Source organism: Poecile atricapillus, chromosome 22, assembly GCF_030490865.1.
Source record: "Poecile atricapillus isolate bPoeAtr1 chromosome 22, bPoeAtr1.hap1, whole genome shotgun sequence".
NCBI lineage: Eukaryota > Metazoa > Chordata > Aves > Passeriformes > Paridae > Poecile > Poecile atricapillus.
The window spans coordinates 4001945-4025152 of record NC_081270.1 but is presented as its reverse complement, the minus strand read 5'-3'; the positions used below and the strand labels follow the sequence as shown (position 1 = coordinate 4025152).

General features: G+C 52.6%; 4 protein-coding genes across 8 annotated transcripts in view; 2 read left to right on the top strand and 2 right to left on the bottom strand.

Moving 5' to 3' along the window:
• Window positions 1-771: 771 nt before the first annotated feature.
• On the top strand, window positions 772-5614 carry LRRC47 (leucine rich repeat containing 47). Its single transcript, XM_058854888.1, has 7 exons — window positions 772-1436; window positions 1511-1954; window positions 2697-2813; window positions 3120-3235; window positions 3549-3651; window positions 4033-4122; window positions 4288-5614. The coding sequence occupies exons 1-7, from the start codon at window positions 798-800 to the stop codon at window positions 4498-4500; spliced, it is 1722 nt and encodes a 573-aa protein (XP_058710871.1). The 5' UTR covers window positions 772-797; the 3' UTR covers window positions 4501-5614.
• A 224-nt stretch (window positions 5615-5838) lies between these two features.
• On the bottom strand, window positions 5839-8496 carry CCDC27 (coiled-coil domain containing 27). 2 transcript variants are annotated; one of them, XM_058855264.1, is made up of 6 exons: window positions 8377-8496; window positions 7439-7569; window positions 7221-7298; window positions 6740-6952; window positions 6170-6274; window positions 5839-6054 (listed from the first exon to the last, which is right to left on the bottom strand). In XM_058855264.1, exons 1-6 carry the CDS (start codon window positions 8477-8479, stop codon window positions 5920-5922), a joined length of 765 nt encoding a protein of 254 aa, XP_058711247.1. In that variant the 5' UTR covers window positions 8480-8496; the 3' UTR covers window positions 5839-5919. The 2 variants fall into 2 exon arrangements, with proteins under 2 accessions (XP_058711247.1, XP_058711248.1); XM_058855265.1 differs by lacking the exon at window positions 7221-7298.
• A 103-nt stretch (window positions 8497-8599) lies between these two features.
• LOC131587282 (inositol 2-dehydrogenase-like) lies at window positions 8600-14110 on the top strand. The gene is made up of 8 exons (XM_058854949.1): window positions 8600-8845; window positions 9431-9955; window positions 10847-10917; window positions 11333-11441; window positions 11576-11706; window positions 12093-12200; window positions 13097-13629; window positions 13987-14110. Exons 1-7 carry the CDS (start codon window positions 8601-8603, stop codon window positions 13279-13281), a joined length of 1374 nt encoding a protein of 457 aa, XP_058710932.1. The 5' UTR covers window position 8600; the 3' UTR covers window positions 13282-13629; window positions 13987-14110.
• Window positions 14111-15999: 1889 nt separating this feature from the next.
• The window catches only part of TP73 (tumor protein p73), a 32937-nt gene continuing 25728 nt past the window's right edge, over window positions 16000-23208 (bottom strand). For 3 of the 4 annotated variants that reach the window (XM_058854944.1, XM_058854947.1, XM_058854945.1), the window contains exons 7-14: window positions 22720-22829; window positions 22236-22378; window positions 21827-21915; window positions 21396-21520; window positions 20837-20991; window positions 20599-20731; window positions 19805-19898; window positions 16000-18253 (exon numbers count right to left, since the gene is read on the bottom strand). In XM_058854944.1, coding sequence (XP_058710927.1) covers window positions 17933-18253; window positions 19805-19898; window positions 20599-20731; window positions 20837-20991; window positions 21396-21520; window positions 21827-21915; window positions 22236-22378; window positions 22720-22829 — 1170 coding nt within the window. In that variant the 3' untranslated portion in view covers window positions 16000-17932. The remainder of the gene's footprint in view (window positions 18254-19804; window positions 19899-20598; window positions 20732-20836; window positions 20992-21395; window positions 21521-21826; window positions 21916-22235; window positions 22379-22719; window positions 22830-23208) is intronic. The other variant, XM_058854948.1, reaches the window with a different exon arrangement.

Here is a 23208-nt window from a genome sequence, read left to right as displayed (position 1 = left end):
ACCAGTGTGTGCTGGACCTGTGTGTGCTGTACCTGTGTGTGCTGTACCTGTGTGTGCTGTGCCTGTACCAGTGTGTGCTGGACCTGTGTGTGCTGTACCTGTGTGTGCTGGACCTGTACCAGTGTGTGCTGGACCTGTGTGTGCTGTGCCTGTACCAGTGTGTGCTGGACCTGTGTGTGCTGGACCTGGACCTGTGTGAGCTGGACCAGTGTGAGCTGGACCAGTGTGTGCTGTACCTGTGTGTGCTGTGCCTGGACCTGTGTGTGCTGTAGCTGTGTGTGCTGTAGCTGGACCTGTGTGTGCTGTGCCTGTACCAGTGTGTGCTGGACCTGTGTGTGCTGGACCTGGACCTGTGTGAGCTGGACCAGTGTGAGCTGGACCAGTGTGTGCTGTACCTGTGTGTGCTGTGCCTGGACCTGTGTGTGCTGTAGCTGTGTGTGCTGTAGCTGGACCTGTGTGTGCTGTGCCTGGACCTGTGTGTGCTGTACCTGTGTGTGCTGTACCTGGACCTGTGTGTGCTGTGCCTGGACCTGTGTGAGCTGGACCTGGACGTGTGCGGCACCGCTGGGGCAGACCCCCGGCTCAGCAGCGATGCGGTCCCGCGGTTTGCCCTTGTTTAAGGCATCACTGCATCCAGGAGCAGCGCCCAGCCCCGTCCCGGCGGGATGGTGTCGCCGCGCTCCCGCTGCTGAGCGGCCGCAGCGGGCTCAGGTCGGGCCGGACCCTCCCCGAGGGCGGGTCCCTCCGAGGGCGGCCCTTGGGCGGCGGCGGCGGCTGCGGGCGGGGCTCTGGGCGCGATGGCGGCGGCGGCGGAGCCGTGGCCGGAGCTGGAGGCGGCGGCTCGGGAGCGGCGGCGGGAGCTGTCGCTGGCGGGCGCGGCGGTGGCCGAGCGGGTGGCGGCGGGCGGCGGGCGGCTGCCGGAGGCGCTGCTGGCGCTGCCGCTGCTGCAGTCGCTGGAGCTGAGCGGCTGCGCGGCGCTGCGGGAGCTCGGCCCGGGCGTGGCGGCCGCGCTGCCCGCGCTCCACACGCTGGTGCTGAGCCGCAACGCGCTGGGCCCGGCCGGGCTGGGCGCGGGGCTGGGCGGGCCCCTGCCCGCGCTCCGCCTGCTCGACCTGTCCGGGAACGGGCTGGAGGCGCTGCCCGCCGCGCTCGGCGGGACGGGGGACGGCGCAGGGGACGCGGCCCCGGCCTTCCCGCAGCTGCGCAGCCTCAACCTGAGCGCGAACCGGCTGCGGGAGCTGGGCCCGGGGCTCGCCCGCGCTGCGCCGCAGCTGCAGGAGCTGCTGCTGGCCGGGAACCGGCTGCGGGCGCTGCCCGGCGGGCTCCTGCCCCCCGCGGGACCCCCCGCGCCCTTCCCGCTGCTCAGCCGCCTGGACGCGGCCGACAACGAGGTGGCTGAGCTGGGCGCGGACATCGCGGCGCTGCCGGCGCTCAAGGTGGGAGCCGACCCCGCCACCTTGCCCGGGTCCCCGTCGCGCAGCCCTGACCGAACCATCTCTGTCTCCTCCAGAGCCTGGACGTGGCCAACAACCAGCTGCGGGAGCTGCCCGCCGCTCTGGCCGACTGCCCCCGGCTGAAGGAGGCCAACTTCAGGGGCAACCAGCTGAGGGACAAGCGGCTGGAGAAGATGGTCAATGGGTGCCAGACGAAGGCCATTCTGGAGTACCTACGGGCCGGGGGCCGTGGGAAGGGGAAGGCCGAGGGTGCCAGAGAGGACGTCAGGAAGAAGAAGAGGGAGAAGCAGAAGAAGGACAGTGGGGATGGGGAGCAGGATGAGGTGGAAGAGGCGAGCAAGCTGCTGGTGAAGGTTCTGCACGTCTCTGAGAACCCTGCGCCTTTGGTGGTTAAAGTGAGCCCAGGTGTCAAAGATGTTCGAGCCTTCATCGTGTGCTGTGTGCTGAAAGGAGTGAACTTAAAGCCGGGAAATGCTCTCAAGAGGTTCCTGACCATGCAGGTAACAGCTGCAGCCTCATGATACTCGTTTGGAACAGGAATATTGCTGGCAGAGTTGGAAATAAACTGTTCTAGGCCCCTTCCAGCAGATGTGTTTGTGAAACTTAAGGTGAGCTCCTCACCCAGCAGGTATGAGGGTACAGGGTGAGTGGTCCCTGCCAGCAGCACATGCCCAGTCAGTCTGAAATCAGCAGAACTGGTTTTTAGGAAAGACCCATCAGAGCTCAGGTATTGCCATGAGGGCAATGGACGCACTCACATTTGTGTTGGGACTGTAACAGCAGCTTGTTAGTGCTGTGGAACCTGTTAAAAGCTAAAAATAACCCCGTGTCCATGTGTAGAGATCCCCTGGATTGGCTCCAGCTTCCATGATATATGTTAAAACCACGTTACACACCCAGCTTTGTGACTGAGGTATCCTGCCCACAGACCTATCCCTGGGCCTGCTGTTCACCTCTCCCTTAGGTGGCAGATAGGAGCTGCTTTCAGTTTACCAGATTTGAGTATTTGGGATTGCTTTCTGACAGGAAACTTGGTTTCCTTGTGGAGAAATGTGTCACATGTTGTTAGGCTTAGCTGCCTTTGCATTTGGGCTGTAATGGAGATACAGGTGATGGGAAGGGCTGTGTTTCAGCCACCTGGCTGGTAGTGCTGCCAACATCAACTATAGAAGAATCTGCACATAGGAGGGATAAATCACATTGACTTTTTGATCTATTTCAATGGCATCCTGTATGTTTCAGACTAAGCTGCATGAGGACATCTGTGAGAAGCGCACAGTGGCCACCATTGCCACCCACGACTTGCAGCTGGTCAAAGCTCCTCTGACATATGATGTTCAGCCTCCTGATGAGCTCAAGGTAGGGCTTAAGGGTACTTTTTTACCCCATAGAGCCTAGAAAACAAACTCCAGGAACTTTAGCAGTTGTACTGATTTCCTTGATGTCCTGCTGTACCTGGTGCCTGGTTTAGTACTAGCGACTGAGCCTGTTTTTCAAGTGGGTGTTACAGCAGTCCATGTGAAATGGAAAGTATTTCCATGCTGAAAAGGGCATGACAACATGCAGGAACATTGTTTAATTATTGAGTTGCTTACAGGGGAGTGTTGTAACCCTGGTGTTTGAGAGAAATTGAATTCAAATGTTTTGTTTTCCTGTGTGGTGCAGATCATGCCCCTGGGTCGGAAGGAGATCAAGGCAAAGGACCTTCTCCGCCAGCTGCAGCTGGAGGCTGAGGAGCAGCGGAAGCAGAAGAAGCGTCAGAACGTCTCTGGGCTGCACAAGTCAGTACCTTGTGGTTTTCTCATACATTTAAGTGACTGCACTGGGGATGTGGCAGATTTAGAACAGCAGATAGAAGGGAAGCAGAGAGGATTGAAAGGTGTGTGGTGCACATGCTGAGAGCTAAGGGAATCAGACATGAGGTAAACTTGACATAGTAGCAAATGGGGTGTAAAGCAGCATGTGGCCCTGCCCTGTGCTGTTCACTGCTTGTGTAGAGATCACACACTAATTCATTTTTGTCACTATTTCTTGTCATTGTGTCCAGCAGGTTTCTCTGTTGCTCACTTCTTACTGCTTTGTTTCTCATGGCAGGTACCTGCAGCTGCTGGATGGTAAAGACAACTACCCGTGCCTGCTGGATGCTGAAGGTGCTGTGATTTCCTTCCCACCAATAACCAATAGTGAGAAAACAAAGGTACTTCCCATTCATGGAAATACATTAATAGCTAAGCAGTGTTTCTTTATATTGAGAGACTCAGAGACATACACAGTTCTGTGAAACTTGTGCTTGTAGTCCAAGTATAAACCCTTAAAGCCTGCATCATATGGGCTCTACTCTCAGACTGAGAGGGATCTGGGAGTTACACTTTTACTTCTGGAAATCTCATCCAAAGCACCAGCCTGCCCGTGCAAAGGATTTGTCGAAGGACAAGAATATTGTTTTTGACTTGTGAAGAACAGCAGAGCTTTGCCCCTGAATTAAACCGAGTGAAAGCCTTCAGCTCTCTGTACTGGGAGGTGTCCAGGGGGCTGTGGGGCTCTTATCTGACTTGCTTCATCTCTGAAACTCTTGCAGATTAGAAAAGAGACACAGGACCTGTTTCTGGAAGTGACAAGTGATACCAGTTTACAGATCTGCAAAGATGTGATGGACACCCTTATCCTGGTAGGGAGTTCAGGAAAATATCTTTCTGTTCTTGGGGGGGCTCCTACCAAACGTGTCATTGCTCACATGCATTGAGAAGCTGATTTGTGTTTTAGTAGTATTGTTACTCCCTCTCATTTGATCTGTGCCACAGAATTGATGTTCTCTGTATTTTGCTTCTAACAGAAAATTGCAGAGCTGAACAGATCCACCTTGCAGAACAAGGAAGGCTCTGGTTCAGATACGGAGTTGGATGCTCTCTGTGGACCAGGGAATTTGAACCTGCCCTTGGTAGTGGAGCAGGTGCGAGTGGTGGACACGGATGGGAACTTGAAAGTACTTTATCCTTCAAAAACTGACCTGGCTACAGTTTCCTCTCTGCTGACTGTGATCCGTTAGCAGCTGCCTGAGCTGAAAGAGGATTCCATTTCCTTTTTTTTTTGGTTTTTTTTCCACATATTCAACAATGCATCTGGTGCACAGTGAGATGGTTTGGGTTTTTAAAGAAAACATGTGGAACATCTTTTACTGGGAAGGCAATGGCTTCAGAGTTTGATGAGCTACAGCAAGGAGAATTGGGATCTTTCATGCTTAAAAGAGATCATCCATGTTAGGCCTGAGCAGAAAGAGCAGTATCTTCAAACATGGACTGAAGGCAGAGAAGGTGTAGGATGTCAGAATGCAGTAGAGAAAATCATTACGATGTTTAAAACAAGCACAATCACATATTTCTGCAAGATCACTTTTTCCTCCTGGTGTTTCATCTGGATCATTATTTTGGCAGCAAAGAAATGCAGTAATTGACAGTGTGGAACTGAGGTCCTCTGCTGGGTACAACCTGGAGTCAGAATGCCAAAGCACTTTGCTGACGTCTCGTTCTGCAGAATTTTATTTTTATCTGGAGTAACTGTGAACATTTATTTGCTGTCAGAAGCATTTAATTGCTGTCAGAACTTGAGGGATGCGTTTTAAAGTGACGGTTTCTGTGTTTAGGCATGAGTACAGCTTCCATTTTTAAGGGATTTGTTGAGTCAACTGCAGGGTTTGTGTGTCCCAGTGCATTTCAGGGCCATCCTCCATCCCTGTGGGAATTGTGACTTTGTGTGTGCTCAGAGAGTTACTGTGATTGAGCACTGGCTTTGTTCTTGCTGAGGAGGTTCAGAGCTATTTGGAGCTGCCTCCAGCTGACACTGCTGACCTCCTCATCCCCCCAGAATACAGGCACTGATGCCCAGAGTGACCCTCCTGGAGCTTTTTTGCCCCACCCACATATTTTTACCTTCCAAAATACAGGCAGTTGGAGCAGTTCTCATTGAGCAGTCTGTGGGTGACCTATATATGTAGGTGAGCACACATGTGGACTCACTCCTTTCCCTAAAGTGACCCCCAGATTGACTCTCTTCTGGTAAAAATGATATCTCAGAGCTCTAACTGAATGCTGCTGTGTCAAATACATGCCCATGTTGGCACTTGCACATGGAATGGAAAAATAAAACAGCTTTTGCAGTCCTGGCACTGTCCCTTGTTTTGGCATTGGTGGATGTTGAGTTGTGTCACTTAAAAAAACTTCCCAAAGCAAAAATGGGAATTTATACACTTCTAGGCAAGCCATCCTTGTGCTTCAGGCTTCTCTGGGAAGTCAAGTGTTACTACAGACCAAGGAATTAAAGTGACTTGTGCTCTGAGTTGGCTGAAACAATTGAATCAGATACTCCCACAGAACATGGTGTCAGTAAAATGAGTTTAATTCACTGTAAGGCACCAGCTCTGAGCCCAGAACCCAGAGCCTGAGGCTGGTGATGGGTTCTGGCTCAGCCATCAGAGCCTTTCTATCCTGGAGGAGGTCCTTCTCCTTGCAGGTGATGATGTGCGGCTGTCGCTGCTGAGCAGTGACATCTTGCTACCCTTGTTCTTCAGCATCTGCTGGAACTCCGTCCGCTCATTAATGATTTTCTGAAAATCAGCAACATGTAAAGAGGTGGGAAGGCTGAGAGAAGCACTGCAAAGTGTTCTCTTACCTCAGCAGTCCCTTCCTGGCTGCTGTAAGCTGTTTGGTAGAGCCACATACCTGCATTGCCTCCAGCACCTCATTGTCTGTGAGCTCGGCCGAGGGGCTCTGGATGCCCTCCACGCTGAACGTAGCCTGGATTATTTTGTTTCGATACCTTTCAAACTTAGGGTAAAAGAGGAGAGCAGGTGTGTTCAGTCTTTATGTGCAATTCCTTGGCATTTGCATGGACTTATGGAGACTGTGCTGTCAGGCTTGGACAAAGGACTAGTGAATGGTGATGTGGAAAGTGTTTAATGTGAAATTACAGGCAGTTTGGGCTTCACTGAAAGTGCTGTGGTAATTATGTGGGTCTAGATGGGCCAAGGCTCTTCCCCTGGCAGCAGGCACATCTGCCTGCAAGAGATGACTTTAAGGTGGTTCTTGTTACCTTGGGTCTGGAAGGATGTTAGAAATCTGGTGATGTAACTCAACTGAACTCATTTCTCAAGGGTTTCTGGTATCTGAGGTCTGTTTTCTTTTTAAGTGGCACAAGAGCTGCTTGCTCCACAGCTAGAAAGCAAAGGGACTGAGATTCCTAAGTGTGCCATGAGGGGGACAGGGCTCTGAGCTGAAAGAGGCTACACTTACCTTGCTGCTGATGTGCTCCAGTGCCACTCTAGTTTGCAGCTCCTTGTGCTGCAGTGCCTCAGCCTGGCTCTGGATCTCCTTCTGGGCCTGTTTCTGCTCCAGGAGGTGAAGGTGGGTGCTCACAACCTCGGCCTGCAGCTGGCTGATTTTCCCGTGTAACTCACTGATGATCTTGTTCTGCTCAGCCAGCTGGGATTCCTGTTCTCTAACAACCTGAGCAGATACAGAAATCCAGCTGTCACTGGGGAGAAGAAAGTGAACAAGTTTTGGCCTCATTTTCCCACTATTTGGTCCAAATGCTTTCTGGGCAGAATCTATGGACTAACAATCTCACTTGTACTGGTAGCTGTTATTATTTGGTGTTTTCTCTAAAACTACTTGGATTGAGTAGGAGTTTTGTATGCCAAACTCCACCAGCCCTAAAACCAGCCCAGTGAAGCAGAAATCATCACTTTTCTGTGGAGGCTTTACACTAATTTACCTGTTTAAGATTACGGTTCTCCTCCTCCATCATCACCATGATTTCTTCTTGCCTCTGTTCTTCTGTCAGGCTGCAAAACTGGAAGGAAAATATTCTACACTTCAGTTTTGCAGCTACAGGTGCCCTGTGCCTGTGAGAGAGGGACGTGTTGCAAAAATCCCAAATTCCCAGCTGCTATGTATCCTGCTAGCCATGGCCACCATGCTCTTGGGCTATACCTTGTCAGACAAAGCTTGGAGCTGGACTTCTCGCTCTCTGAGCTGCTTCTGGAGAAATTCCTTTTCAGATCTGATTCTCCGAAGCTCGGATTCTTGGATCTCCATCTGTCTTTGCAAGGAAGAGATAGCACCTGTAAAGTGGGAGAGTACTCTGTTAGCAAAGGAGATCCCTGCTGAATGTTCTGTGGCTGCTTTTTTCAGATAAGCATAAGCAAAGCCACTGTGGGAACAGTCTGGGAACAGACTTGGGTCACATTAATGCTGCAGCCATAGTGATTCTGGGTGATAATGTGGTTTGTGGTGCTTTGCTGGGATGAGGATTTGTACAGCCTGAAAAAGAAAAGGTTGTTTCACTTCAGGGTGACCTAATTGTGGCCTTCCAGTACCACAAGGAGCTGACAACAAAGTTGGAGAGAGACTGTTTGCAAGGACCTGGAGTGACAGGACAAGGGGGGATAGCTTCACACTGATAGAGAGCAGAGTTAGGTGGGATATTAGAAAAAATTCTTCCCTGGGAGGGTGGGGGGGCCCTGGCACAGACTGCCCAGAGAAGCTGTGGCTGCCCCTGGATCCCTGGAAGTGTGCAAGGCCACGTTGGATGGGGCATGGAATAACCTGGGATAGGGGAATGTGTCCCTGCCCATGGCAGGGGGTGGGATTGGGTGATTTTAAGGTCCCTCCAACCCAAATAATTTTGTGATTCCATGTGTATTAAACAACCCGACTTTGTGTGAGGATAGGCAGTGTCACTCTGCTCAGGGCTTTCTCTGCTGGGTTTTCTCATGTTCTTCACTTCCAAGGGGAGAAAAAAAAGTGTTTTCAGAACAAATGGCTTTTCAGCTTGTGAGCAACACCCTACGATGTTTTCAATGTCAAAGGAGCCGAACTGAATGAGACCCAGGCAGGTAAAGGTGTGCGCTGGTCACCTCCCACGGTACCTATGGCCATGTTGTGGTCATCCTTGGCTTTCCGCAGCTCCTGCTGGAGTTGTCCCATGATTTCGGTGGGCGCCGGTCCCTGCGAGCCGCCACAGGCTTCCATCGCCCGGGGCTGGGGCCGGGCCGGGGCCTCTCCCGGCGCCGCGGGGCTCGGAGCGGGGCCGCTGCCGGGCAACGGCGTGAGGCGGGCGGGCCTTCCGCTTCCGAGTCAGCGGGGCCGGGCCATGGGGCGGAGGAGGAAGACGCTGCACGACTACGCGGCCGAGTTCTCGGAGCTGTCGGTGCGGCGGGAGCCGGCGGGGCCGAGCGCGCCGGGCCCGGCCGTTGCCGTGGAGACGCTGTTCTGCACCCCGTGCCAGCTGCCCCTGAGGGTGCGCCGCGACCGCATCCTGGAGCACCTCAGCTCGGGCCGCCACTGCCGCAACCGCCGCCTGCTCCGGCAGCTCGGGCTGCGCGCCCCGGGGCTCCGGTGAGGGACCGACCGCTGCTCGGGCTCAGCCGGCCTTTCTCTGCCTCACCCGCCTCCTCTCAGTCTCACCCGACCGACCGCTGCTCGGGTTCATCAGGCCCTTTCTCCCTCACCCGAGCCCAGAACTGTGTCCCCAGCTGGATCGGAGCAGTGGCCGTCCCCCTGTGCTGGGCACTGCTGAGGCCCAGCGAGTGCCGTGTCCAGTTCTGTCCCTCACTGCAAAAGAGACATGAGGAGCTGGAGTGTTCCCCATGGAGCTGGGGAAGGCTCTGGGAATCACTCCTGTGAGGAGTGACTGAGGGAGCTGTGTGTGGCACTTAGTGCTGTGGTTTAGTTGACAAGGAGGTGTTCAGACAAAGGTTTACTCTGATGATCTTAGAGGTCCTGTCCAACCTTAATGATTCTTTAATTATCTGTCTTATCTGACCCCACTCAAGAAACACTTGGACAACATCTTCAGACGTATGGTGATCTTCTTGGGGTGTTCTTATGCAGGGTGTTCCATTCAAGAGTTGGATTTGATGATCTTTGTGGGTCCCTTCCAGCTCAGGATATTCTCTTATTCTCTGATCTCTGTCTCCCCAGCTCTGCAGGTCCTGACTCCAGCCTGAGCCTGAGCCTGCCCCTGCCACTCGACGTGCCCTCCTTGCTCTCCCATCCCTCCTTCCTCATCACCACTGGATCCAGCACCGGCTACAGCATGGTCCCATCCCCGCCCTCCTACCACAAACTGCTGATTCCCCACCACCCCATTCCCACCACACACAGGGACGACCCAACGCCCTCCACCTCTCGCAGCCACCCCTCACTGCTGGCCACCTTCCACACGAGGATTGAACCTCTTGGCCAAAGTGGGCCCACACCTGATGCCTCCAACAGCCCAATGCCCCCCTCATGTCACGGTAGCAGTGGCATCGGCCTCGTGCTCTTCGGTGCGGGGCTTGTGAGCAAAGCCTTGTTGCAAAGCCTGGTGGAGGAGACGGGCTGCTGCCTGCTGTACGTGGTGGAGGATCGGCCAGAGGAGGTGGAACGTGCCTTCGGCACCAAGGTCCCAGCCAGCACCAGGGTGCTGCGGCAGCAGGACGCCGCCATCGCGCTCGGTGATCCGCGGTACTGACCGCCATGAGCTCCCGTGTGGGGCTCTGCTCAGGGCAGGGGGTTCCATACAAGCCTTGCCTTCTCGTCTGGGAAACTCTGTAGCAGCCCCAGACTGTGCCTCTGGCCATCCGTGTGGGATTGAGGGGCCCTTTTGTCACCTACCCACGGAGTCTCTGAGAAGCTTAACTGGACTTACATGCCCAAATTAATGGAAACTTGGAGGTGTTCAGTTACAGGGAGTTTTGTTAAATATAAAAAGACCATTTTCCTCCATTCCCACAGAATAATAAATGATGCTTCCCTGCTGCCTGCCAGTTTTCCTGTCTCAGAGCAGTCAGCTGAGTTTGGTGACTCTTGGAACTCTGAGATAAGCAAGGGTTGGTGTCAATAGGAAAGGTTGCAGCCTTTTTACTGCACAGTTGAACTGAACAACTGTAACATCACTAAAGTGCTGTTTAGACATGATTTAGACCATCAGGTCTAAAATATTGCAAGAGGAAAACGCAGAGGTTTTAGGAAAGGCTGATTTGATACTAGGAAGTAAAGAATCACAGGAAGCTAAGATGCATTGATCAGCAGCTCTACCACATAAATACTTCGGATTTCACTGTGTGTGTTAACTGACAGGATTTAAATCCTTTTTGAAGGAAACCTTTAAAAGACTTTCTCCTTGAAGATGCAGGAAAAGCAGTGCAATTCTTTTGTGCCACTTGTAATTTTAATCTATGTCTGTCACTTTATATATCATCTTTGAAGCTGGCACTGAGTTCCTTCTATAACCCAGCTGGCTCTTCCAGAGCAATGGGGTTTTAGGGTTTTTTAACTGTAACCAAATTGAGCTTTTGAGCATTGCTTGATCTAGTGAAAACCTCATCCTCACTGAAGATCTCTCGATTCCTGCAGAGTCTCTGGAGCCATTATTTGTTCCCCACCTGATGAAGCCTCTGAGATGGTAAGAGATGCCTTACGAGCAGGTAAGAGGAGCAGCTGCACATTCAACTTTTCCCTGTGCCCGTTGATGTGCACTTGTGAGTGTGTTTGTGTTTCAGCAGCAGCCCTGGAGCTGTGCAGGCTCTCTAATTGTGTCATTGCAGTGACTGAGATCACTGCTGATGTGAGTGGCTGGACACCAGTGGGGTTTGTACTGTGCTGGTCCTAGTATGACTGAGCAGTGTCTCATCCTAAAATCCCACCAAGCCTCACAGAAAAGCTGTCACCAAAACAGTCCCACTCCTGGGGTCTGGGACAGATGAAACCACAGCAGGCAGGCAGAAGGGGGTAAATGCCATCAAAACCAGAAATGTAACAAGCTGTGTACATTACTGCAAGATCAAGGGTTTTGTGCAGCTGTGTCTCCTCTGAGCCCTGTGTGTGTCCTGTTTTGCACAGGTAAAGGTGTGTTCTGCGAGGGGCTGCCCAGCTTGGACAGACAGACAGCAGAAGCCTGTTTTGATGAGGCCAGCAGGTGTGGGAGGCCACTTGTATGTGGATTCTACAAGTAAGACCAATGGTTTTCCTGTGATTAATTCTTGATAAAATCACGTGTCTGGAAGCAGCACTGATTCCTCAGGCTTTCCTGACTTTGTCCTTAAATCAGCTTGGTTTCACCTCATTCCTTGTTTCCCTTGTAAGGCGCTTTGACCCAGCCCTGCAGTTCTTGTACAAGAAGGTGCGGGACAGCCAGGCGCTGGGCAGGATCCACCGGATATCCACCATCAGCAGCCTCTATCCAGCAGCCTCTCTGAGCCTGCTGAAAGCCTCAGGTACCCAGCAGGTTCCTGCTGAAGAGTCTAGGTTTGACTCAGAGTCATAGAATGGTTTGGGGGGGGAAAGGACCTTTAAGCTCATTTGTTCCACCCCCTGCCTTAACCAGACCAGGTTGATCCAAAACCTGTCCTGCCTGCCCTGGAAATGTTTCTGTGTTCTGTGGGAATTCCCCTGAGTTTGTATAGCCTTAAGATCCATGGGGAGGGGTGTTTTTTGAGGAGTGTTTTCTTTACCAAACTTAATTTCTTTGCATGTTTTTGTCCCTTTAGTATTAGTTTCTTCACTGTGGGGGCTTTTTGTATCATCTCTGTGCAGTTCAGAAATGTTCATTGGCTGTGGGTTTCAATATGGAGACCTTAACACTCAGTTTTGGTTCTTCCAGGTGGCATTTTTTACAACGCTGCTGTGCATGACATAGATATTATCAGTTTGTTGTTGGGAGAGAGTGTGCCAGATACAGTATTTTCCCTGGGCCATGCCTTCTGTGCAGGTAAGAATGAGTCTTTTGATGGTTTATTGGGTACCTCTGGACTTCAGTGTTAAAACTGGGAAGAAAGAAGGAACGAGAGCATGTTAGCCATGACATAGTTGTTCCATCATGGAGCAGTTGAGTAAACAGGCTGGTGAAACAGAAGGCAGGTTCCTTGGGGGTACTTGAAGATCTCTGAATCTGGTGAATCTCCTGCTGATGTGAAGCAGGACATCATTGAACATTACTCTGCAGGACAGCAGGTTTGGCGCCAGAGTGCAGAAAATACTGAGCAAAGGTTTGAGCTCACAAGAATGTCGATGAAATGTTAATCCTCTGCTTTCTCTGGCCCTTCCCTGTGGATCCCAGCACAAAGCTGTGTGTTTGCTCTGGGTCATGTTGGGCTGACATGCATGCTCTGGGTTACCACACTCATTTAAACAAACCATAAAAGGTGGAAGCTGCCATTTTTTAAATGGAAATGCAGAGTTTTAATTAAGGTAATTGCAGCAGCTGCCAAGCTTGGCTGGCTGGGGTGAGGAGGGGCAGGATGCAGCGCTCAGTGGCACAGCATTGAAATGCAGCAAACAAGAGCCCTCCAGGTAGGTTCTGTACCCTCTGCCTTGCTCCAGGAACGTGCTGGAAGTTGCCTGATCCTGGAAGCAGAGGTGGGTGCCCTCATTAGGGAGAGCTGCAGGCTGGGAAGGTGGAGTTGGGCCTGGGGCTGTGTGTTCCTGCAGAACTGCCTGTTCTTCATCAGGAGTGCTGGTGAAGCAGCTGGAGTGCTGTCATCAGGATGTCCTGTGGGAAGGTGTCATGAAGCCAGTGTCAGCTCCCGAAGGAAGAAGAGCAGTTTGTAGCTGTAGAATGTGCTGGTTTGCTGTTCCTGGGGTGAGCCAGGCCTGTTTTGTTCCCAGACACGAGCTGCCTGAGGGATGTGGACACGGTTGCCATCAGCATGAAGTTCCCCAGCGGGGCCATTGTCACTCTGGATGTCAGCCAGCACTGCACCAGGAGCTGTGACCAGCGGCTGGAGGTGGGGTCCTGCTGCTCAGTCAAGTCTGTTTTGGCTCCACAGCCCAGCACAAGTTTTCCCCTCTGAGTGTGCCTGCAGCACATTTCCCAAAACCTCTCTATAACAGAATCATAGAATCACTGAGGTTGGAAAAGATCTCCAGGATCATCAAATCCAACCTGTGACAAATCCCCACCTTGTCACCCAGAGCAGAGCTCTGAGTGCCCCATCTATTTGTTGGGCTGTTGCCTCAGCAGCGGCTTCTTCTCCTTATTCCATCTACAACCTATTTTCTCTTTTCTCACTCAAATTTTCCCTCTCTTCCATGCATTCTGTGGTGTTATGAGCTGCATGAATCATACCAGAGCAGGATCTGGTGCCAGCTCTCCTGAGGCTGAAAGCAGATTTCTTTTGTCCTTTCCAGAGTAGTTTCAGGTGTGTAGCAAGAGTTCAGCATATTGAAGGGGAAGAAGAGTATAAATTCCTGCAGTCATGAATAATTACAGCTGTGGGGGCTGGTCTTGGGGAGGAATTTCTGTTAAACACTTAGAAAAGGGGCTTTGCTCAGGTGAGGTACCACACAAGTGGAAGCCACTGTACTGCAGCACATCCATGGTGTTCCTGCTGTGTCTGAGCCAAACCATGTCTGGCTGGGGCAAGTGTGACTCCTCATTTCAGACCTTTTGTCTTGATTTTACAAACCAGGGCTTCTCTAACCTGGCCAGGCGTGCGAGATTGAAAATGTGATAACTTAAAAATGTTCTTTCTTCCCTGTTTTGCTCCTTCCCTCAGGTTCATGGGTCTCAAGGGACATTAAGGGTGGACAACCAGAACCCCCTGGGCATCACAGAGCATGGGACTTCTGTGTCCATCTGTCCCCAGACCCAAGCTGAGCGCTACAGAGATGCATACAGGGAGCTCTTCCGGCACTTCCTGAGAACCCTGAAAGGTGGGACAAGGCTTAAATTGATGGCTGGTGTTGCTTTGGATTGGGTTTGTTGGGGGATGCACTGTGTCAGGTGATTGGGAAGGGTGGGGGATGATCTGAAACTCTGTGCTGGGAAGAAATGAGAGTTGGGAGGGGAAATTGCCTTGGACCTTACTCTCTTTTGTGATGAAAGCAGCTGTTTGTGACAGCCAGGAGACCCTTGTCTGGGGTAAAAATCACAGAATCATGGAGTGGGTTGGGTAGGAAGAGGCTTTGAAGATCATCTAGTCCAAGTAATTTTGTTCAACAGTATTTTAGTTGTGGCTACTTTGACAGGGCAGGAGGAGGGGGCTGAAATGTTTTAAATCCTGCGGCTGCAGCACCAGGAGCTGCTGTGGTGGGATCTGTGCTCACAAGGGACCATGGGTTCCATGCAGGGCTTTGTTCCTGTCCCACAGGTCAGGAGCACCCCATGGTCACCAAGGAGCAGTTCCTCTGGACGATCCAGGTCACTGCAGCGGCTGAGCAGTCCTGGAGGAACAAATCTGCTGTGGATTTGCACAGTAGTGCTACGGATCCAGCTGGAGTCAAGGCTGAGCTCGTGTGACAGCCACTCAGCTGGATCACAGGGAGAACTTCTCACCCAGTGCCTCAACAGAAGCCTGGATGGCAGTTTTGATGTTCCCACTGGGAATGTCCAGCAGACAGAGGCACTTCTGAACCAGGAGCACTTGGTGCTGGGGCAGTGCAGGGCTCCTACCACATCAGCCAGAGCCTGCAAGAAATTCTGTGTGGTTTCATCCAGGTGGCTTTTCCTCCTAGAGAGTGCTGCTGGCCATGGAGCTCTGTTTTCCTGGGAGAAGAATGATGTTCCTTGGGCAAGGCAAGGTGGTGTAGGACCACCGATAGCTGGGATGAGGGAGAAGTCTCCCTTTGGAGAGGGAACAGCCACTGCCTGCCTGGAGAAGTCACAAGCAGGCGCCTTCCCAGCAGTGTCACAAGTGAGGTGATGTAATGCTCAAAAAACCACAAGAGCATCTGGTCTGTGAATATGGATATATGGAAGAAATTCTTCCCTTTGAGGGTGGTGAGGGGCTGGAGTGGATTTCTCTGAGAAACTGTGGCTGCCCCATTCCTGGAAGTGTTCAAGGCCACTTTGGACTGGGCTTGGAGCAAGATGGGATAGTGGAAGGTGTCCCTGCCCATGGCAGGGGGTGGGATGGGACGAGCTTTAAGGTTCCTTCCAAACAAACCAGTCGGGATTCCATGATCCTGTTTAGGACACAGGCCCCAGCAGAAGGCAGAGCCACAGGCCAGTCAGTGTTTCTGCCAGGAGCTTTGGACTTTTGTCATGTGTGGAGCTCACTGCAGGTGTGTGGCTCTGACTGTTCCTGTATGCCTGTCACATGGCAGTTTTCAAGATCTTTTGAAACCTTTTTTTTTTTGTATTTTTACTGAATTACAACATTCTTGATGTCTTCCATTTCAAGGCATTAGTTTATAAACTTCTTGCAAGGACCTTTAGTTCAATCAATTTCCAGTTCCTACCTATGCAATATATTCTCCTAACTAGAAATAGTGGTGAATTTGTGTTCTCTTTGGGAAATTGTTTTTAACAGTGTAATTTTTCAAGCTCAGAAAAATTGTGTCTTAATGCTTTCTCCATTTAATTCACTATTTCTTAGCCATTTATTGAAAAAAAAAAAAGTTTTATATATCTGGAAGCTGCTTTTTGCCTCTCTGTACTCACTGTAGAAGTTTAGTACTCAATGGTGGGTTTCTTTTTCATTTCAGTAGCTTCAGGTCCTTTGATGCCCTACAGGTGAAGGTTTACTCTGGGTTAGGAAGGCACTTTCTGTCCAGTTTTAATTTCCAGATGCAGCAATTGCCACATGTGCTTTTATTGTGTTAAAAACAAACAAACAAAAAAAACCCCAAAACAAAACAGAAGAGAAACCACAGCTATAAAAATAACACAATTTCCAAAGATAACATTACAAAAAATACAATTCCTACCACAGAGTGATCCATTAATACTGCCGGGAACAATCCCAGGAATGCTGGAAATGTGAGTGGTTGTTGCAAAAGCTTTAAAGCATTAAAGTGCTTTACTGAGCCATTTCTTGGGGACACAGATTCACTGTCAGCCATGCCAGGGGAGTTCCCAATCCCAGAGATTCCCAATCCCTGTGTTGTGAGGGGTGGGATGGCCTCAGGGATTGTGACTGCACCTGCAGCTCACCAGCACCTGAGGAAGAGGAGGGACAGGAGGTCACCTCTGTGTGCTGAAGGCTCGGAGCTGCTGTGGGACACCCAGAGAGGGCCCTGGGGGAGGGTGCTGGGCCCAGGGCTGTGAGTGCAGCACGTCCAGTGGTCACACTTCTGTCACCCTTGGAGAGGGAACAGCCACTGCCTGCCTGGAGGAGAAATCACATCTCAGGTGAGCCCTAGTGGGACTTGAGCTCTTCTGCTCTTGCTTAGAGGGTCCAGGGCTTTGGGAAGGGCACCCAGCCCCCTCCCCAGCCTGGGGGTTCAGGTGCAGGGCTGTCTTTGGAGGCCTCCAGAGGGAGAGTGCAGCAGTGGGAATGTGCTGGGTGGCGTCATCTGTGCAGGTTTCCTCAGGCTGCCCAAAATCTCAAGTGACTCAGGGCTGAGGGGGAAGATGCAGCAGCTCCCTGCCCTCCCTCTCACAGCAACAGCTCCTGTGACTTCCAGTGCCTTTCCAAGACCTGGTGTGGGACACTGCCTTCCCAAATGCGTAGGGAATAAACATTCAGGGAGGGAACACACCTATTTGTGTCCTTGCTTTCTGTAAAGGCTTTTTTCCCCTGTCTGAATCAACAGAGAAATTACAGCTGGGAGAAATGACCAGGGACAGAAGAGAATTGGGCAGCCAGTCCATGCTGTCCTCCTGAAAGATGGAATTTACACCATGGCATTCCAGCTTGTCAGGTCTGACCTGTCAACAAAACTCCCCAAAGGAGCAAGGAGGGATTATTCAGACCTCTGACTTCTCAGGACAATCACTGGCTTTCCCCCTCCTCTACAACTGCATGCAAGAGATTCAGAGGAGGAAAAAAAATGAGTTTTGAATAGATAAGACTGGAGACAGGCTTCTCTGCATGTTTACATGCTACAACATGAAATTAATTTAGTTGACACTGCAGTATCTCAGGAGTCAGTATCAATTTTTATAGCTTACATGAAAATAAATCTTTCTCCTTACAGCACAATGAGCTTACTGTATATACATTCTGTTTATATACACCAACCTTTAAGTACAGGAACACATTGGTAATGGACAAACAGGGCTTTTCTGGCTCTACAGAGGGCTGAGGGAAGGGGTGTGTTTGGCAGTCCATGGAAAAGCAGGATGTCTGCTTCGCACCAGTCCCTGGCAATGCCTGCACAGGTCAGGGCTGAGTCTGTGTTGCAGTGACAAAGCCCTCTCAGTTTGGGACACCACAGAGAACATGGACAATGAGCAGGGATGAGAAAATGTGCTGTCCTTACATGGCTGGATGCAGGGATGCTCCAGGAAAACACAAACCAGACAGTGCCTCCTGTGCCACGGGCAGGCAGCAATCCTGCTCCGGCTGCTGAGCTGGCTCGGCTGCCCTCCTCCTTTTCTTCGTCCTCCTCCTCACCTCCAGTTTCCTCCCCAGGGCAGGCACCTCCTGCCTGGCTCAGGGCCTGCAGTTCCCCTGGATAACAAAATTAAACTTCTCCAGGTGCCCAAGGCTGCAAATAGATTTCAGGGGAGCGCGGTTTGTCACCCCACCGGTGTCTCGCTGCCACCTCTGGAGCCCCTCAGTTGATCTCTCCCTCCGTGAACTCCTCCTTTATGGACTGTTTGCGGGATTTGCAGTCCGGGAGGTCGAAGCCGAAGTCGGCCCAGTCGTCGGCCGCGCCGCGGTTGGGGATGGTGATGGTGTGGCGCACGCGGAAGTGCACGGCCTCCATCACCCGCTGCCGCTGCAGCTCGCCCGAGCTGCCGATGGAGATGGTGGAGGCGTTGCTGCTGGAGCGGATCAGCTGCTGGGCCCCGTAGTCGTGGCTCTGCTTGAGCTCCTGCAGACCCCGCCAGATGATCATCCGGTACTGCTCCGGGATCTTCAATGCTCCGAGATCCTGCAAGGACAACATGGCTGAGGCATAGCTGGCAGAGATGTGCCTGTACCAGCAGGAGAGAGCCCTGGACCCCCAGGTCACGCTTTTGGGGGGGACACATGGGCACGATGCCCAACGGAGCGGGGCTGGACCTCCTGCCGTGGCCATGGGTGCATCATCCCCTGGGTTATTTCTTGTTTGTAACCCAGTCACTCAACCGCATCTCTGCAGGTTGGAGACTTTTTGTTATTGTTTTGGGAGGGGTTCACATCAAACTGATGTGGAAATAGAAGGGAAGGAAGGGATCATTCCCCTCGGACACAGGTTGCAGAGCAGCGTGTGGAGCATCCTTGTGCCTGTGCACTTGAGATGGCCTCTGCTCTGGCCCTGGCCCAGGAGGCTGGAGCAGCACCAGCATCGAGCATTGAGGTGGGTGACACCAGGAGAGGTGGGTGACCTCAGACTGGGGACACACACCAGCACAGGGGGGAGCTGCTAGGGATCCATGTTAATGCCAACACAGAGACTCACGGGAGCGTTAACTGGAGCAGACAGTGAGTATGCAATTAGTAGCTACAAATGCCGACTCAGACACACAACTCTGCCCTGACACAAGTTTTGGCGATTCCTAAACATTTCCTTGGACAGCTGACACACGGCCATGGAGTTAGTTCAGCAAATGGTGCAAAACCAGGCTCAGGTTACACAACTGGCCCCAGCCACCAGTGACAAATCATCATCTCTCCCGCAGGATGTTGTAGCTGGCAGGTAGAGACACTGCTACAATTGCCTGGGGCAAAACGGGGTCAAAACAGGGTTGGGCAGGAGTTCTGTCTCAGCCAAAACACAGACTCCAGGATTTACAGGGCTTGCCACAGCTCAAAGAGTTCAGGATTATTTTTTGTTTTCCCTTTTCTTGTTCCTCTGATGGGCTGTGGAAGCCCTGGCTCCAGTGCTGCCCCTGTTACCAGCACCACAGTGTGGTAGCCGCAGAGACTGATGCTCTGGGCACACACAGGTATTTCCAGCATCCCTTCCATGCTTTTTCTGACAGCTTTTGCCTGACCTGGGCTATTTTGTTCCAGAGTTCCCTTAATAAAAATGCCCTGGGCTCAACTCCCTTGTTTCAGCCTTTTTCATCTTAAAGATTAGCAGGGAAAGAGGTGAGACCAGATTAAATCTCCCTGAAGTGCAGTGGGGTTCCCTGCTGGCTCCGTGGGATTTGGGGTGTTCCACTGAGCACCTCAACAGTGTTCTCTGTGTTAGGTGGAAAATGTCCCTGAGCTCTGGCCTGGGAATCTTTGATCTCTCTTGTTTCTGAGAGTCTGGAGGAAGCAGCTGAGGCTGGCTGTGGTTTTTTGGGACTGGCTGTGATTTTTACCAAGGCCTGAGCTATAGCCTCTGAAGGACCATCAAGGGGACAAGAATGACAGGTGTTGATCCTGGGAACACATGTTCTGTGTGAGGGGTTGGGGCACAGGTTTCCCTTCCTCCAAAGCAGTTTGGTTTTGCTTTTCAGACCAACAGCTGCTGGAAACAAGTGGTAAGAACAGATCTCCCCAAAGCATTTACCTCTATGGACAGGTTCTGCAGGTGGTAAATATTCTGTAACCCTTGTGAGGTGAAATAGTCGATGCAGTTTGGACACCCCAATCCTGTTAAAAAACTGCAGAGAAAGTTCGGAAAATAAAGTGGCATTAAGTTCTCATGAACAACAGCTGTGTCCCACCTCTGTGGGACAGATGATGTCACATGGGGGATGTAGACAGCTCCACTGCCACTAAGGTCAAAGCAAAATGTGGGGCTATGTTCATTCCTAAAACTACAGATGTTTTCTCCTGATTGTCTGATATTTTGGCTCAGAACTCATATAATATGAGGGAGCTCAATCTTCTGGGGAGGGGGATCAGGGCATGCTCTGGGCTCTGCCCTGTGTGGATGCTGGCCCAAGGTCTGTCAAAGCATCCATGGTCTTTTTAAAGGCCAAAACATTAACAATCTGCAGAGCTGTTAATGCATTTCTGATTGAAATAATCCACATGGACCCATTTCCAGGTGTTGCTTGAAGGGGAAGGGGAAGCTCATAGAGTCACATGCCATTGGACATGTAGGACAAGACCCTCTTTTGGATGTATTTAAATTTCTAATTGATCAGGGACAGATTCCAGAGAGGTTTATGAGGGCAGTGGGGGTTTCTGACTGATTGGTAGCTGGGTTTTGGTTGCTGAGGTGAGAGGAACAGCAGTGATTTCTCAGTTGGGGCCAGTGGCCAGTTGACCAGTTGCCAGACAGATGGGAAGGTTAGAGCGGGGGACACAGCAAGGAACAGAGGACAAGACAGCCAGGACAGCGGGTGCCTGCCCTACCTGACAAGGCTGGGGTCAGGGTTGTAGGGTGGTGGGGGTGTGCAGTGTGAGCCGGACACCATGGACTGGGATGAGTGGCCCCCGTTCATTTCTCCATTGGTCTGCATGGGGTGGCTGTTCAGCATTCCGGGTCCTGGGCAGTGGCAACAAACACACCCATCAGACACCACCCAGACCCAATTACCCCCACTCCTGGGCAGGGAGAGCCCTGTGCTTGGCCTGGTGACGCAGGACGTACCCATGGGGCCCAGGCTGGGTGCAGAACTGGAGCTGTGCTGGGCAGGCTGCCCCACCAGCTGGTTCACAGAGGGCAGCTTGTTGATTCCTCCGCCATGGACTTTATTCATGGGGGAAAGGACGGGGCCGTAGGAGGATGGTGTCTGCAGCTGGCTCCTGTTTGGGAGGGGAACACACTGGTCAGACTGGGGTGAGTGGAATGGAGCTGCCCTGTTCTGGCCTGGAGGGAGCTCCAGTCCATCAGGCCTCCCTACCAAAGGTGCTCAGGGGCTGTGGGGTTCTCGAGGGGCTGCAGAGGTCTGGGGGGGCTGTAGGGCTCTGGGGCACTGGGGGGATCTTAGGGACCATGGGGGTCTTGGTGATGGCAGAGTTCTTAGAACTGTGGGGGTCTCAGGAGGCTGCAGGGGCCTGGAGGACTGGGGGGTTCTTGGGGACTGTGGGGGTCTCAGGGGTTGTGGGGGGGTCTCTGGGACTGTTAGGGTCTCTGAGACTTTGGGGGTCTCATGTGCTCTGATGGTCTCAGGGGCTGTGAGGATCTCAGGGGCTGTGGCAGGACTCACTGCCTCTGCAGGAGCTGCTGCTGCTGCTGCCGGTAGGAATCCACCAGCTGCTGTGGGACCAGCTCCACCAGCTCCAGGCTCTCCTTTATCTTCATCAGGATCTCAAAGTTCTCCCGGCCTCGAACCTGCAGGAGAGAACAAGACCAGGATTTTGCTTTATTCCTGTCCCACCTGGCCAATTCCCCATGCTCCCTTTTTTCCACCCAGACAGACTGTCACTGTGGCCAGGGACTGTGTGGGATGCCGGAATCCCTTGGACATGTGTCCATGGATGCTTTTGCTCCTATTGCCAAGGCCCCTGATGTCCTACAAGAGCCTGTGCAGCCCCAACCTGCCCAACATCCCCTCCCCGAGGTGCTTCTGGCAGAGGGGATGGTGCCACTGCTGTCCCAAGCCAATTTCTGACCTAGTTGCAGCACACCCACACTTACAGGCACGTAGTACATCTCCTCCTCCCCGTGCCTCCGTTTCTTAATGCCAGTGCCCAGCGCTGGGATGCCCTGGGGGCTCTGCTTGAAGGCTGGAAAGGAGAGGGGAAGAGAGTTGGTGGAGTCGTGGGAGATAGGACATGGCAGGGAGCACTTCAAGCTGTGCAGGACGCTAAAACCATTCTCTTGGGGAGAGTCCCTTTGCTATTGTCAATAATGAATAAAAGTATCTGGCCACAAGAGGCATGCACAGGTATCTTTGGGCTCTGTGGAGAGAGGGGCGGGATCCAACTTATGAGGTTTAGTGGAGAAAGGTCAAAACATCATCCCTGAGTGTGGATTTGAGCCCCAAGGTCAGGAGTGCAGGGATTTCGGGTGCCCTGAGCCCCCCACCCGCTGACAGGGGACTCACTGCGCTTGTTGGCATTGCCGTTCTTGGCCGTGCTCTCGTTCAGGGCTTGCTGCTCTCGGAAATGATCCTCGTCGGCTTTCCGGTCCCTGCCGGGACAGGCACAGATCCGCCCCTCGAAGGATCTCCTCCCCAGGACCTGGCCGCTGGGAGAACAGAGCAATCAGTGACCCTCCTTCCCCTTGGGAAGGGCACCGGGACTCAGTCCAGGCAGAAACCAGATCCGCGACCCTCAGGGAGCAATGGAGCCCCTCAGCAGCTGGCTCCTGGGGAAGAGGCGCTCCTGGGGCAGAGGAAGGCTCCAGCTGCTGGGCTGGGTCCCTGGTCCCTCCGTCCAGCCCTTTTCCAAGCTGGCAGAGGGGAGCATTCCTGTGCCACGAGCTGGAGCTGCCCTGTCCGGTTCCCTGGGGGTGCTCCCTGCAGGGGAAGGTTACTTCCCCAGCCCTCCCGCAGTGGGATGCCCATCCCTGCTCCCGCAGCCACTCACTCTCTCGTCTCCAGGGTGATGATGATGAGTATGGGCCTCCTGTTCATCCCTCCCACGCAGCTGCTGTTGCACATGAAGTTGTACAGGATGGTGGTGAACTCGGTCCCCACCTGCCCAGGAGGGGAGAGCAGGTGCTGAGCGGGGAGTGTGAGGAGAGACAGGCTGGGATCCCCGGGGAGTGGAAAAGAGGAGGGGAGGCAGGCTGGGGTTCCCCAGGAGTGAAGAATCAGGGCTGGACCCTCTGGCACAGGGCTGGTGCTTCGGCAGGATGAGCAGGGGAACACTGGGGATGGTGTGGGGAAGGTCCCAGCTGGAAAGAGGGGACTGTACAAGGGCTGTGGGGGCACCCGGGGCAGGACTGCAGGGGATATCCCATTACACTCCACTTTCCAAGATCAGGCTGCTCTGGGATGCTTCACAGGGCTGGGAACTGCAGGTTCTGGAGTGTAGCTGCCACCACTTGGGGGCGAGCACAGAGATATGCCAGGG